At 36.8% G+C, this 16,056-nt stretch overlaps 1 protein-coding gene and 1 long non-coding RNA gene across 6 annotated transcripts in view; one reads left to right on the top strand and one right to left on the bottom strand.

Moving 5' to 3' along the window:
* Positions 1 to 16,056, top strand: part of LOC117225187 (uncharacterized) — a 123,763-nt gene that overhangs the window by 101,038 nt on the left and 6,669 nt on the right. For all 5 annotated transcript variants that reach the window (XM_033478524.2, XM_033478523.2, XM_033478525.2 and 2 more), the window contains one exon: positions 7,950 to 8,079. In XM_033478524.2, the coding sequence (XP_033334415.2) occupies positions 7,950 to 8,079 (130 nt within the window). The remainder of the gene's footprint in view (positions 1 to 7,949; positions 8,080 to 16,056) is intronic.
* LOC143260732 (uncharacterized) lies at positions 3,453 to 5,131 on the bottom strand. The gene is made up of 2 exons (XR_013035028.1): positions 4,969 to 5,131; positions 3,453 to 4,156 (listed from the first exon to the last, which is right to left on the bottom strand). It is a non-coding gene; the product is annotated as an uncharacterized LOC143260732 (long non-coding RNA).

Raw genomic sequence — 16,056 nt, 5'->3', positions numbered from 1 at the left:
CTTTATCCTTGATGATAACACCAAATAGTCGTATATTGTGCCGTTTACTTTTACTTACGCGGGTACAGACAGTAAAATGAATTGAATCGTGTATAATTATACAAATGTATAATTTGTGATATTTATAAATAATTTGATAACCATGATCTTTCCAAGATTTTCTAATCTAAATGACGTTCGTATAAATACCAATATCATATAAACCCATAAGAATAAGATAGAAAGTAGATATTTCTACTTTTATAACCATACTTTCTCCATTTTATTCGGCACACAAACGATGAACGTGAGCAAATAGCAAAGGAAAACCGTTTTACATTTGCCGTAATTTGTAAAGTAACAGTCAGTTTAACAGTTCCCATTCATCGCAACATTATCAATGTCCCCGAAACACAAAAAGCGCATGTAAATTTCGTTACTGTACTTCAAACTCACCGTGTACGTAAGAAACCTACTAAAAGATTTATCTCTCGAAATACACGATGCAGGCTGTCGAAGGCGGTTACCCCGACAAATTGAAGAAATTTTGTGAATAATGAAGCACAAGGTAAAGGGGACGCTGACGTCAGATTTAGAAAGTGACAAACGAAAAAGGAAATGAAGTTAGTGTGTCCGATTGTCGGAAAACCGTGGCATCGATTGTTGGTGTCTTGCAGAGAGAAAAAAAACGTGTCATCTTGGCCATTCTACGAGATAAGCTCGCGCAAATCGTGTTTAAACAGTTTATCGAGATCTACGTATATCAAAGAGGAGCAATAAGAATTTTCTTGACGCAGGAACCCGAATTCAGCATCGCGGTTAATAACGGCTTCTTCCTTCCCAACGACGGTGTGCACGGTGACGAACTGTTGTTAGAAGTGTAATATCGTCGCCCGATACCAGTGAAAATCGCACGTGCAGTTTGTGCAGTGTTTGTTAAATGCTGGCACGACGTTCTGGTGAAGTCAAAACAAAGTGCACGCGGCTCCGCGCGGGCACAGGAACAATCAACTCGAAGATCGATTTACGTGCATTCAATAGGCAGAACTCGTAAAAGTGACTCGCGTTCGTTTCGTGATTTATCATTTAACGAAAGATGGACGAAGGTAGAAAGTTCAGGGAGCTTACCGCTGACATAAGAAGCGTAACCGACAAGCATTGTAACGCAACCTGATAATCTTCAACACGTTAAACGCCAAGCCTGTTTTGCCTTCCTTTCCGTTTAGCCCGCGTTATAAGATTCTGTGAAACCTGTGGATACTGTGTTTTGAGAATACTCGTTAAAATTGTTTTCGGTAACGAACAACATATAGCTAAATTCGTTTATAATCGCCAAATTATTCAAAATTTATTTATTCACAAGAATATAATCGGTTAAATTTTATATCGTCAGCCATCGGTGACTGACACGGCGCTTAACGTGTTAAACGGGAAAACTAACCGTCGTTGCATCGTGATCATCAACTGATCGCAAAATCTTTGGAATTCCCATAGTCAGCTGTTCACTAGGTGGAAAGCATTTTGCCAATCCTTTAATTCAGGGCTGTCGAACTCGACAGCTAACTTGGGCCAAATAAACAATGCTTAACTTTAGGTGGGCCGCAAAAAAAATCAATGTTCATAGAAACAAATATTTTTATTTTGACTAGTACATTGTAATAAACTTGATGATACTTGACATCAAAAATGTTCATCTCGGGCCGCGAGTTTGACACCCCTGCTTTAATTGTTCAAGAAAAATATTCGTCATACATTTCAAGGATAGCTATGTTTCGTAAACTCTAATAACCAACAAACCGTAACAAGGCAAAAGCAAGGAGGAGGGTAGTTTTACTAATAACTTGTAGTTATTGGCGAGAGAAATAAGAAGGGTAACAATAGAGTTTGAAGTGTAGGGGACAATGAAATTAGCGAGCCTGTGGCATAATATTGTGCGGGCGATTTACGACGGCGAAAACGGTGGAGCTCTGCATTAAACGAGACGACGAAGCAAACAAAGGAAAAGAACGAAATATTTAGCAATCAGGAACACAGTGGTCATCGAGGTTGGCGGATCATCGACGGCCAGCAGCCGACGGTCATCGTTTGGACGGAACGATGCACACGTTGAAAATCTGCCAGCGGACGTGTCAGTGAATTCCAAATAGTAGAGCGGTCAAGCGTCGAGTGAAAGGGTGTACCAAAGAGACGATAAGCGCAGAAGAATGAACGCGAGGGAAATGGGCGCGTCCGTTTTAAACGGGATTCGGCTCGCCGGGTGCAATCTGATCAGTTTCGTCACCAGCAATCGTTGCTACGTCACGAGCAAGGATTGGCTTTGCGAAAATTGCTATCGGCCGTTGGAAGCGCGATCTCGTGAATTTTTCCCGGGTTACTTGTGAGTTTCCATTAACTTTATGATTCTATTTCACGCGCGTGTCGTGTCATACAAATCGCACACACCTCTGACTTATGTTTAATCCTTACGCGATCGCTCCATACTTTCACTCCACTTTATTCCTGCTTGCGCGCTGTTTCAGAACAATGGAACGCATCGTCGTAGTTGATCGAAACATGTTACATGCTTGTTTTTTTCCACACAAAAATAAAAGTGTGCATTGTTTGCCCCGATACATCTTCCTCCCGAAGACAGTGAAAATTATTAACAGTTTTTGAAAATTATTAACACTTCCAGAACGATTGTTGACATATTGACAACGTTAGAACTGACGACGACGTTAGGCTGACACAGGTATACGAAATATCGGTATTATACCGGTATTTTTCGGTTGTGCCTTCATAAATTTGACAGAGACCGAAATACCGGTATAACGTAAAACCCAGTCGGTATAGAAAGCATTCGTACACCTTTTAAAACGGAATAAATTTTTTTATAATCAGGCCAAGCGATCTAAATTTTTCTAATCTAATTTTATCTTAGAGAGATTAGTTTGCTAGATGATAGTTGAAAAATTGTTCGGGATAATAAATAACGAAAATTTAAAAAATGCATTTTGTAGTTCTCGGTAACTTACATGCATGCTGAGAATTTCATCGAAGTCGGTTGACCCTGATACGAGTTGTAAACAATTAAAGATCGCGAGAATCGCAGTTTTGTCCTTATTTTTGACACTTTCGACCAATAACTGTCGGAAATCTGCAGCTTTTTAAATGTTCAGATTGCGTATGAGTTATCGGAGTCAAGGAAACACATTTTTTAAATTTTCGTTACAGGTTCAGATAAAAAAAGTGAAAAAACATAAACTTTTTATTTTTCTAAATTAAATAACTATTGTCATTTACAATGACAATTACTCTACGAACCTGTTACCTGCTTTTCTGAGATTATTCAGTTACAGTGCTGTTGTTATACATCAAGGAATATCTAAGTTATTAATCAAATATAGGTAGCGGATAAAAAAGGTTACAACTGTCCCCGATCCTGGGTCGGTTGTGAAATAGCATGAGGTCGATAGTAAGATATAAATTCAATATTAGGAATCCAAGACATTTAATGAAGTACATTGTAGTAATACATGAGAAAAATAAAGTAAGTGTTCCGATACATACAAAAGTGAAAAATAAAAAATACAAAATTAAAGATTATATCGTTTCCAATTTTGAAACATTAGCGATTATAGCAAATATGTAAATCATTTCGTTCGATGTATTCTTCATATGATCAATCATTACAACATTGGACCCATTTTTCTCTAAATTTGCCTGTGCTATATGGTTCCCAGACATCTTCGTATGCTTTTATATCCATGGTTCCTTTATTAGTTTTCCTAATTTTTGCAGGACTTTCTATAAGTTTAATTATGGTATCAAATCATAGCAATTGCAAATTTATTACTTACCTTATTTCCTTGAAAAATGCCTATCATTTTTTATTTTGGAGACCTAAACTACCCTCGAAATACGCGCATTTAAAAAAAAATATGCAGTCCGGATACCTTCGACGAACACTTTCATAATAACTTGCATCATAATCATAGAGTTAAGTAGTTGCGTGCAACGTCTGCAGTTAAATTCATTCAGTTGTTATAATTTTAAATTCTACTCGAGCACAGTTGTTGAGCACGCTAAAAACAGTATACTGAAACTCCGTGAAGTAATCAATTCTCGCAAACTACATATAACAATTCTTTCTTCTTTCGGAAATTCTCGCAGATTAGCAGGAAAATCCCTGGACACCCTGTAGAAACCGAAATACGAAAATACCAGTATAACGCCACACCGTTATACATATAAATTTACCGATCATTTTGTCGTACACCTGGGCTATCTTTTTGACGAGGAGTGTACATTGTTCAACAATTCGCATAACAATGTACATACGCATCGATTTTATGCACATATATCTGTAGTTGCAAGAACGCTGCATGTCGCATGTTTTCGCTTCTAAAATATTGTTGCTTAATGCTCTGATCACTCCAATGCTTGGTAATAGCAGTGTTTCAAATTGCATAACTTGTTTTCGTATTTGTTTCCGTGATTTTTCTGATAAATACGTAAATGCTATATACTACAGTTCAATTAAATGCATCAACTTAATTTTGTTTAAATGGCTACTTCCGACGTTTTTCCTTATATCCACAATTACGTCCGTAAGATAAAAATAATAGTAAACAAACGAAATAAGTAAGACGAATGCTTTCCAAGCTTTTGATAGCTTCCCCAAGTAGAAACGTAGATAAGATTCGAATTCGATGAATTATTTATGCCAGAAATGACCTCGATTCTCTCAGCGACCAAAGGTACTCCCGAAAACACAAACGTTCCCATACTATCCTTTTCATAATCTCCCATTCTCACGTAGAATGACTGTCGTATTCGTGTTTAGCGACCTCGAAGACCTCCCAAAAAGCACAAAAGCTCGTATACAAAATTTTGCACAGCACATCATATACTATACCGTATTCTCTACCTGCTCGACAATTGTAAACATTCGTCCCGTTTCGCAGCAGCAAATATCGAGAATCATGGGAAAATATAGGGTTACGCTACCTTATTGTTAGTCAGCGTACGATACAGATTCTCCGTTCCATCTCTAGCTCCCAACAATGACCAGGTCCGCGGCTGCTCCGTTGCAAAAGGAGCAGCTGGAATGAAAAAGATGACCCCTTTCTTGGAGGTCAAGGACTACGTTGCCATAGCAACGGGATCGGAAAGAGTGTCGTCGGCTACGTTCAACATATATTATAGAAGAGTTAAATACTATGCTGGGTGGCACCGTCGAACCGGTCGACCGAGTCACTTTGTACTTGTTAGGTTTTAATAATACCTGGCGCAGCTATGGCCTCGCCGGTAGTGCCGATCCGCGCCAGCTAGAAGAGCTGTCTGCGATCGTTTTTTCGTCGGGCCGAAGTTCACGGGACGAAGTGTATGAAACGAATCCAGACGAAACGCGACGGCACGGGACGAAACGAGACAACGAAACGACACCGGTGCGTGTCCGCGACCGTGCTTACGTAAGGAAACTGCTCGGTGTTTTCCAAACCGATCGATAGAAAGATCGGATCCTGAATGCCATCGACCACCGTCCAGTGCGCGTTTATCGGAATCGTTCAGCTGGTCACTCGATTTTTAGACATTGCTGTGCCCAACGCGTGAATTCAATTGTGAGTGGACTACGAATATTTCGGCGAGTTCGCCGTGTCGACTATTAATTCGTTGAGAAACAGATTAAATGACAGTGTATTTCCTGTGCTGAAGGCTTCGATATTCAAGTCCAAATTATGGTCGATTTTATCGAATTCTGCGTCTGATACACGTACAAAAAAATCTAGCGATTTAACGGTGGCATGTACCAAAGCCAGTGTTAAATTTCCTTATTTGTTATTGGTTTTGGCAAAAGTTCTCATAGTGTGAAAAGGCGTTATCAATTACAACATACATATTGAACTATTGAACTTTTAAACGGCAACATGTATAAGATTGAATTCCAAGGAAATCTTGAAAATTCCCATGATTTAGTTATGAAATTCAGTCAGCTTCTTAGCGTGTGTTCGAGTTAATCGTTAACTACATTAAATTGTTCTCAATTTACCAAAAGCAATGTAGCGTGTTTCATTTTAAATATTGTACGCTACCGATGAAATGAAAATGAAAATCTTCCGTTGCTAATGTGTGCTGTAAATAAAAATGCTTTCGAATAGATAAACGCGTGAAATTTTTCATAGTCATGTGTATATAACCAATCATGTTTCATATTTATTTTCTTAAAAACGTACTTCTGAAAATTAAAACTTGAAGTACATTTTTTCTTCATTTGCGGCAATGATTTTTCACTCGCTCCAGGTAAACTAAAATTATCTTGACGAATGGATTAAAAATATTGAAGTTTCAATATCCTAATGTTCGATTTTTCTATTTTTAATGTATTCGATTTTTTTCTATGGATGAAAACGTGTTCGCATACTGTTTCGAAAGATAGCATTCTCTTATAAATTATAATTTATATAAATCATTACCAGACATGCTATGGAATAATTATAAAGTTACACCCCAATATAAGGTGGCTCTATGGAATTTTCAGGCACAGTACTGGTACGACTTAAGAAAAGAAACCAACGTTCCAATGAGTTACAATTTCGGTGGTGGCTCATTGATTTGGTCTGCATTCAGAACCAATAAAAAACACCGATCTGTCGAATATCATATCTATGACTGTAATCACATATAAGATTTCACTAAAGCCTCAGGTAGCTTTATGGAAATTTCGGGCACTTTACTTTACTTGTAATACATGTAATTATTTTACAAAAGCACGCTATTGGAAGAACAATAATACACGTATTTCAATAACCAAATAATTGAGTAAATCAATTTAATTCTTTGGCACGAACACTTTCACACCTAACTGTATATATGTATATGTATAAAAGCGACGCGCCGCTAAAATATTATTTATAAAATATACAACCTCTACGTTATTTTCTCACAAAATTGACACCATTCGATTTCTCGAGTAAAACTGTGTATGTGTGCAATGCAATTTTCCTGTCGAAAAAACGAATAATCAGAACATTTTCTAGTTCTAGATTCCCATCTATCTACTTGCCTCATTTTTTAAATATGCTTAACAGTTTTAGAATAAAAAATTTCAGTTGTCAAAAGTCCTAAACGCAAAAACACTAGTTCACCAGTTTATACATTTGTGATTGTAGCGCTGATCGTCTCAAGCCATGTGGTTCAAGATTTCACACGTTAAGTTCTGACAATATGTGTACATAGATTTGTAATTGTGACTGCAAAATATCTTACACGGTATTGTCTTTAATTACTCGAACGGCTTTAAGCTTATGAAGGTGGAATGTAATATATAAACATAAATCCACTTTATATTGCAAGATTACAATCTAGATTGCAACATTTAGTTAATAAACATGTTATTGATTCCCATGTAAGGAAATCCCATTTTGTCGATATGTCTGGTGCTTGGTGTCGTTACATATCGTTTACATATATGTTATTAGTTTCGCGATTTCGGTACTACAATAACTGCGAACATTGTGCTATTTCAATGACATAATAATTCATCTTGACAATTCGAAACACATATACTTTAAGTCATCTATCTATTCATAGTATTCCATAGTATTTCATTTTATCTTGTTTAAATTTCAACGGTACGTACGATAATGAATAGAAACCATTAGCTTGTTAATAAATAATTCTATAAATAAATATTTTCGATAAATGTCGTAGGAAAATAAATTTTCAGGCCGCGCAAATAATCGGTATCCGTACCTGTTTTTCAAGAATACGGTAATATTTAGTCTTAATTAAGTCTCTGTCGTTGAAATGGTCAGCGCGCCCTGTTTGTTGTTTCCCTCTGAAAACATACATGTATAAATTCCATCGTGTGAACGTTATCTAAGGTACAAGCCGAGAATCTGAGGAAGTGCATTGTTTTGCAGTTATCGATGTTATTATCGGCAGGTATAGTTGACGGGAAAACAATTCAATTAATGGTGTACTTGCAGTGGCAGTGGAAGTAGCGACGGTGCGGAAGGCGGAAACAGCGAGAAATTGTCCCCCAGCAAACTTTCGGAACTAACATCACCCAGTCCTGGACCTTCAAACCATTCCTACAGTCTGCTCCAAAATGATAACGTAAGTAGACTACAATCTATTTTCAGTATCGTTTAACACTAACCGTACCGAGCATTAAAATTTATTGCTACGTGTTGCCTTGTACAAATAATTAACCAAGTTACTCAGATCTTTTGCAATTTTTATATTAATACGTGATCAAATGAGTAAAATGATTGATTTCGGTTCATTCGTTTCAAAATATATAATTTTCGTTCAATTATTCGATGATTTTAGAATCTCAATAATGTTTTCAAATTTTTCAATAATACCCTGCTAGAAGAAAATCGTATTTGTCAATAACAGTTGCACAGAAACACGTAGAAAATACTTTGAACATCCTAATGGAAATCAACATCTGTCAGAAAATATAATTGCTAGAAAGAAAGAAAATAACACCAAGATGTTGCTAATGATCCGAAGGTCGAGGCGACATTAAAGATGAAATAAAATAGAGAAAACGAAGAAAAAAGTAGTGAGAAAACATTTTTTTCAATTAATCTTATTTTCATTAGATATTCTCATATTTCTACTGTACTCACCCAAAAGCTCAATTTCACCGCTAAATTCATTTATGATTTCATGAAAAAAGGTTAACGCTTTTTTTTTTACAGATTTGCAAAATTAACATATTATAATATACGCTACTGTTGTAAAAATATAAATGTGGTGCCTTGACAGCTTCAATATAAAATCAGCATTTTCAAGTTTCCAAATTTTTAGAAACATTGATTTTGCAATTAAAAATTGTGAAGAAATTCGGAGTGTTGTGTTCCATTGAGTAGAAAATTCGTGAATTTTTTCATTATTCTTAGTTGTTGTCAGTAATTATTTAGAAAAGAGTTTTTTGATATACCGATTTTTATGATCTTGAAATATGTTGTCCAGGTCATCGTTCTCAACTCTTGCCCACATTACATGTTACTCGTCGCACTGCCTCCGTTTCCGAGATATTTACAAAAATAGTTCTACATCTGAGTTTGGCTCCGTTGCTATTAAAAAACTGCTACTACGTTGTATTCTGCTTATAGATCGCGGTGACAGACGGGCAATAAAGATCTCTTACACAGTTGCTTATTCGAGACGGCAAGAAATTCGCATTTCGCATGGCTGGTCCTTTCTCCCTGTTCCTCGCTTTTTAAACTCAGACCTAACTCAGCTCAATTTCATAAACGAACCCATACGAATCAGGTCTAGCTCTGGTTTAGGTCATGATTAGGTCTGCGTTAAAAGTGTGAGGGGGCATACATACAGAAGTCCATGCGAAATGCAAATTTCTTGGCGTCTCGTATGTGTAAGCAACCGTGTACCGGACTTCTATAACATATTTCGAAGCCATTGAAATCGGTGACTGTGTGAACTTTCGACAATACGTATTACGTATACAAACAAGAGCACCACCGTATGGATCGTAAAATGCAGAACACATTGTAAACGTTATTAGGTGATTGCCTTGCTAACTCGTAAACAAAGCCACAGATTGCATTTTCGCTAAGGAAAAAGTTACTTCAAATCACCTCAGCTACTTCCTATTTCCGTATTACGAGACATGTTTGGGACAACCTTATAACCGGAAGACGAATTCGAAAGTGCAAGTAGCCAGTTAAATCGATCATAATCGCATTACTACTACAAAGTTGAACTTTGTAGTATGAAAGTGAAAAAATGGAAAACATAAACAAGAAAATACGATACTGATACATTTTTCAAAAAAATGTTTGAATTACATACGTACTACCTAATGAATTAACGAAATCAATTCGCTCGAATTATTAACAAAAAAGTAGTTAACAATCGAATAAGGCTAAAGGAATAATTAATATTATGTATATCTGATACTTTGAATATTGAATATTTTTTGTATATTTTTTAATCACTGAACATAATTTCGGTTAGTTCAAAATTTCAGTTTCGAAATATTTTTAAACGACAACTCTATAGCTTAGGTTATTTTTACCAAATCTTTGATAAATATGTTGAAATCCCCCAGTTGGAATCTGTTAAATAAAACTGAAGGAAAATAAATACAGTAAAACCTCGATTATTAATGGAACGTTAGGTTCTCGGAACGTTTATTAACCGAAAATTCTGTTATCAAAACTTCGATTATCGGAATGTTCGAATATCCGAGCAGTATTGTCTACGAAATAAAAAATTATGTTTACATTTCATTATTTATTCGATTGTCCGGACAATATTTTGATTGAAGTTTTGCTGTATGTAAAACGTTCATATACTTATACGTACGTAGACAAGCTCAAACACGTTGATAATCGCACGGAGATCTATTATCGATTTTATGGTGTATGATCGCCACTACAGAGTTCTAGGAAAATATTCTATCGCTGAAAAGCAAATAAAAGCCAATCACTATATTTATCTACTGTGATAACTGTGACGTCGATAAAAGTACTATCACTTTTATAACTTGGTTCATATCGTTGAACAAATCAATGTACAAAATTAATTTGGGAACATTTTAATAATATAAACAAGCTTGTTTCTCAATTTTTATTCTCTCTACGACAATTCTCTGTTCTTTTTATTATTTTTTAATGTTAAATTTTACAAAAATGAGGAGAAAATATTCGATTCTTATATCAAAAATTTCATTACGTTGATTTACAAAATTTGAATTTAACAATCATTAAGATCTCCATTTTTTAATCATACCTACAAATAAACAGAAATCGCATTCTATTATCATATAGTGTAATGTTAAAATATCAGAGAACATCTAAAATTCTAGAAAATTTTGTAATGACAATTCACCAAACGTATTTTAATTTATTTGGTAGTGTCGTCTACGCTGATTATTGACCTGGGCAGTCTCTAATTTGAGTAATTATAACCGGCGACCACTATACTTAACAAATTCAATGATTCCATCCGGGGTCGTGAAGTAGTTTTATGCCACATAACAAGGCGAAGACAGAACTAAATTACAACAAGAGGATTCATTACTAATTGTGAGTCATTCGGTTCATCTTGAATACGTACTAAGACACAACTTTAAACGACAGTTACATTCACAATGAAATTTGCAAAATTCTGCAGATACTTTCAATCTATATCTATAAGCCATTCAGTCATTAAGGCGTCATTATTTTTGCCCTTGCAACACAAATAGAGGAAACATAAGCTTCTAATTATACGTATAAATATTTGAAGATTCATGATATCTTTACTCCGATATAATTATATCCCGCTCTATTTCGTCATTGTAAATCGTGTTATAATATTATTGAAACCATAACGGATGGTTAGAGAAGTGCTTGCTAGACCTAGTAAAAAGAATTCATGTGGAACGGTGAAGAAATCCAAAAGACTAATAATCGTACACTATCGCTATCTACATATTTATCTTCTATAATCTCCCATAAGGGACGCATTTCCAGTTCCCGCCATTTGGAACACCATTCCAGTATTGCATTCAGTTTATGCGGTTAATTCCATCTTAATCAACGGATACAAATACCTTGCAATAGCGGTACTCTGACTGGTTGTTTTCTTATTAAAGAATACTTCCGGTACCGACGCATGCCGTGTTGTTCCAGGAATGTCGTGTTCGGATGATCACAGACAGGTTTTGACTTCATAACGAAACGACATCACCAGCTCCTTTTGCATCGATTCATCCAGCGATAAAGCGGGAGATAGTGCTACCAGTCGATTCGGAAGTTATTTTATGACTGTGCACGTTTTATCGAAGCTGATCCAAGCTGTTGAACGTAGTGATTCAGGCCATAAGTATACGAACACCAGAGTTGGGCAAAATGTTTATCTAAATGAAAATTTCGAATAACGAGTGAAAGATAAAAAATATTTTGTGAAGTTGTCGAAAGCATACACCACACCACCATTTGAAATAAAGAAAAATTGTTGCTAGTACTGCATTGAATTCTGTCGACACGTGCATATCGCGGCACTGTGGGCGTAAGCCGACAGCCGCCGTTCATCCACTGTTTTCTTTCAAACATATGTAACGGGTAAACTTTTTAGTTCGGATCAAATCTAGGAGGCCTAACCGTATTAGTTACTAACTAATTTCCTTCACAGAGTTAGATTTGGGTTAGATTGGGGGGGGGGGGAGGTAGTAACTAACAGGGTTAGCTCTCTCCACCTAATCTGGGTCTAAGCCAGGTGTAACCCTGATATAGTGTTGTTAGACTAACAACCTCCTCATGGCACACATTGGTTAATACTAATTTTGGCGGTACTTTACATCAATTCTGAAAGTATATTTCTTGCAAGGTTACCACTACCAGTCTCAAATCTCTGATCACGTCTTACATTTGATCCGAACTAAGAAGTTCATCCGTTATACATTCATACTCCTTGCTGATACATCATCGTGTTTGAAGGAAGGCAGTGGATGAGCAGCGATTGTCACCTTACGCACACGTTGCTCGAAAAGGAAATAGTTATTTAGAATATCGCCTATTATAACATATTTCAAGGCCATTGAAATTGGTGGTGGCGTATGCCACCACAATATTGAATAGAAAATTACGAATAATAAAAAAGAGGTATAATTATTCTGGCCAAGGATAGAACGTTGATTCGAAAGTAAAAGTGATGGCAATGCTCTATGCCCTGTGCAATACATGTGTACATATGTACTATGCATAAATCTGCCGTTGTATGTACAGGGTATACAAAATTATATGTCATGACCACCATAGCGTGATTCTACACCTTTGGATCCGTGGGGATTTGCTAAAAAAATGGTCCGCAATAGTGTCCTTGATCTTGAAAATCAAGGCCATAGAGCCAAACTTTTTTTTTTGTGACGTATAATTTTTGTACACCCTGTACACTGTTTACAATGATCTTGGGTGAAATATTTCGATCTTAAACCCCGATTAATCGTGAGAATAATCGCGTCATGTTTAATGAAAACCTGACATTACGGAATCGTTAAGGAGGCAGAACGGTTCGAAATTTTTAAAAAGTCGACTTTTTGTTACTGTTTTACATTGTCGTTTGTAGTCTTAACACGTTGAATGCCACGCCGGTTTTACAGAAATTGTCCGTGGCGCCACGATGAATTTTCTTTTATGCGATACATATAATGTTGAAATATTATCTGCAATAGATAAGTTACAGTGTATAACCATGTTTGACATGTTAATTGCGACAGGGATCACTGGTTGAATCGACGATGGTAATAATACAAAATTTTAGATATTGACATTTCTTTTAAATTATATATATTTCTATCAATTTGGGCGCGCCGGTCACCGGTGGCCCCCATGGCGTCACCGCCAAGTTAAGTGCCGGTCACCGGTGACCCCCGTGGCATTCAACGTGTTAAAATAAGAAAAGAAATGTCCCAACTTCTAAAACAAAATTTATTTTGAGGTGTAAACGACGCGTGTCCAACCGTATGCATATCTAACAAGGACAAAAATATTAGGGAATAGGGAAAATATTAGGGATTAGGGTGGCGGCTTGCTTCCACCTCCAGCCGCGCGGTGCCACGCGTCGTAATCCAGCGCATCTTTCTAGCCTCTTGTTAACAACTTTAATAGAGGCTATTTATCTCTCAAAAACTATAAGCTGCCTACCCACAAAACCGACTATCATTGAATTCAGTTTTATCAGCTCTATCGCTGTACCAAATCTCATCAAAAAGTGAGCGTCAACCCTGGGCAATGTATTTATACGTTTCGAAGTGATTTATCGGCGGATCCACTACTTTTGTGACTCCCTTTTTCTGGTTGTGGTCATCGGTACGGTTCGGACAATGCTGCTCATGAACGAGCCCACCGTCTGGACGCGGTTTACGTGCGCGAAAAGAGATGTTTCACAGAGCCGAATGAATCGAGAGAACGAGAGGAGTGGAGGAGAGACCTCGTCGCATTTCAACTTGCGAATAATACCGGTGAACGTTCGTCCGTCGACATCAGTTCTTCACTCTCGTTCGTCTCGTTTCGCGTGTCGCACTGGAAGAGATTCAGAGTCGAGGGACGGTTAAAACAGGCCGGGGAAACCTAAGGCAGGAAGGAACAGAAGGCAATGGGAGGAAGATTTGACAATAGGGGAATATCAGACATTCTACTTATCGCTGGGGAGAAAAAGATATTTTTCGAGAATTCTCTGTCTATCTATCTATCTATCTATTTCTGCTTTCTCGTTGCATAATAGTTGTAGAGGATTTATTGAACGTTAATTTCGCCGGAATGTCTCTTATGTGGATTAGTTACCTGAAGAATAAAACTAAAAAGAAGCACGTTCGTAGACGAAGAGTAAGTGACGTTCCTTATTTATTTTTTTAGCTATGTATTTGTCATACTATTGTGTACATGGTGTACACAATTTTTCTTCTTTACTTGTGCTCTGGTAGTGGATACTTTGGTGTGATTGTGGTGACGATTTTGGAATGCAGCATGTAGAAGCTTCAATGGTATTGGTTAACAATCGAATACCGTGTAGTCTCAACGTAATACGTCGCTCGAGTAGATAGGGTTGTTTTGAAAGTGTATCGGACAACGAAACAACGGGATTTACATTATTTATACACTGTGCAAGTTACTACCTAATAGTTATTGGTAACAGCCGATTAATCCTCGGGGTATGATCATTCGTTGTACGGTAACGGCGTCTTTCGTAACTGCTAGCTTCATCACTAACACTCGCAGCTTCGTCATTGTCGATAAAATAGGAAGATCACTAGAGACCCCGTTACCGGAAAACTATAAACAAATTTATAGTTTATAAATTGGAATTCTACTGTAATATTCAAATATTTGAGAAGCGGAGTACGTATGTGTTAGCTTTGCACAAGTTCTGATTTCGAAACTAAACTTTTCTCTCGTCTGGACTTTTCTTTTTATTGGTCGAACAAAATGTCGCCCAGGGCTAAAAATACGGCACATAGGATAAAAATGGGAACGTTCCTTCAGAAACTAAATATGTATTCTACAAGCCGGAAATACGCTTCTTATATCGGTTGTTGTGTTAAAAAAAAAAGAATTAAATTTATCGCGAAAATTAATAGAATTATTAACTCAAAAGCGTAAGGACCACGTAAAATACGTGACAATACAAAACGTCGATTGAATTATAATGTCACATTCGGTCTGGAATCAATTAAGATCTTGTCCCATTCCGTGCTATTCTCTTCCACGAGGCATCACGCATTTAATCGGCGGGTCTCGTAGGAACGAACAAAATACTACGAGCCCTTTAAACGTAGAGAACAGACGGGAGGACGAAGACAAAAGACGAATCGCTGTTCTCGCCCACGCAGCTTACTCTTCATTGCGTAAATTTTTCTCGTTAACTGCGCTTAACAGCGTGCTGCAGACCAAGAAGCAGCAGCAGTTCGAGTTATTTCCAGCAATCCATTAATTCCTGCCGTTTTGTGTTGCGAAATGGATATTCATCGGACAGATAGTAATCGAAGTCTATAATACGTATCTCGCTTGCGTTTTTCTTCTTTTCTAAAATTTAAAACAAGCATATAATTTATATATTATATATACTATTGGCAATCGGGAACCCGTGTTCCATTGTTTTAGAGGCAGTATTAAATTTTTTTTTTAAATGAAGATATAATATCTTACATGTACATAATATTATGTAAACTTTTTACATTTTTAATTGAATTTGTAACTTCTTACATTGTTTATCTGGGTATGGGAATGTTTAATATTGCATAATATTCTTATTATGGACCTTCCTGAATCATTTTTAGAAAGTAACGAGAACGCACGGTGACACTTATTAATATTCGAACATCTTTTAAAGGTCCATTTATACAGATCGATTCCGGGCCGACATAAGTCCGATTTTTCATGTTTCAAAGGTCACCGCCCAATTAGCGAGACTCAAAAGCGATGTCAGCCTCTTCATCCGTATATAAACACGAAGCTATTGTCATGTTTTTTTGGTACCTTATGTACGTAAAACTCACACTCTGGAAACGAGGCTAGGACAAGAATCCCAAAGGATGGTAAAACCGGCTTATCATCCGTAACCTGGATGAATGGT

The sequence above is a fragment of the Megalopta genalis genome, chromosome 17 (genome assembly GCF_051020955.1).
Source record: "Megalopta genalis isolate 19385.01 chromosome 17, iyMegGena1_principal, whole genome shotgun sequence".
NCBI lineage: Eukaryota > Metazoa > Arthropoda > Insecta > Hymenoptera > Halictidae > Megalopta > Megalopta genalis.
Note: the sequence above shows the minus strand (reverse complement) of the source record. Positions and strands in the feature narration are given on the sequence as shown.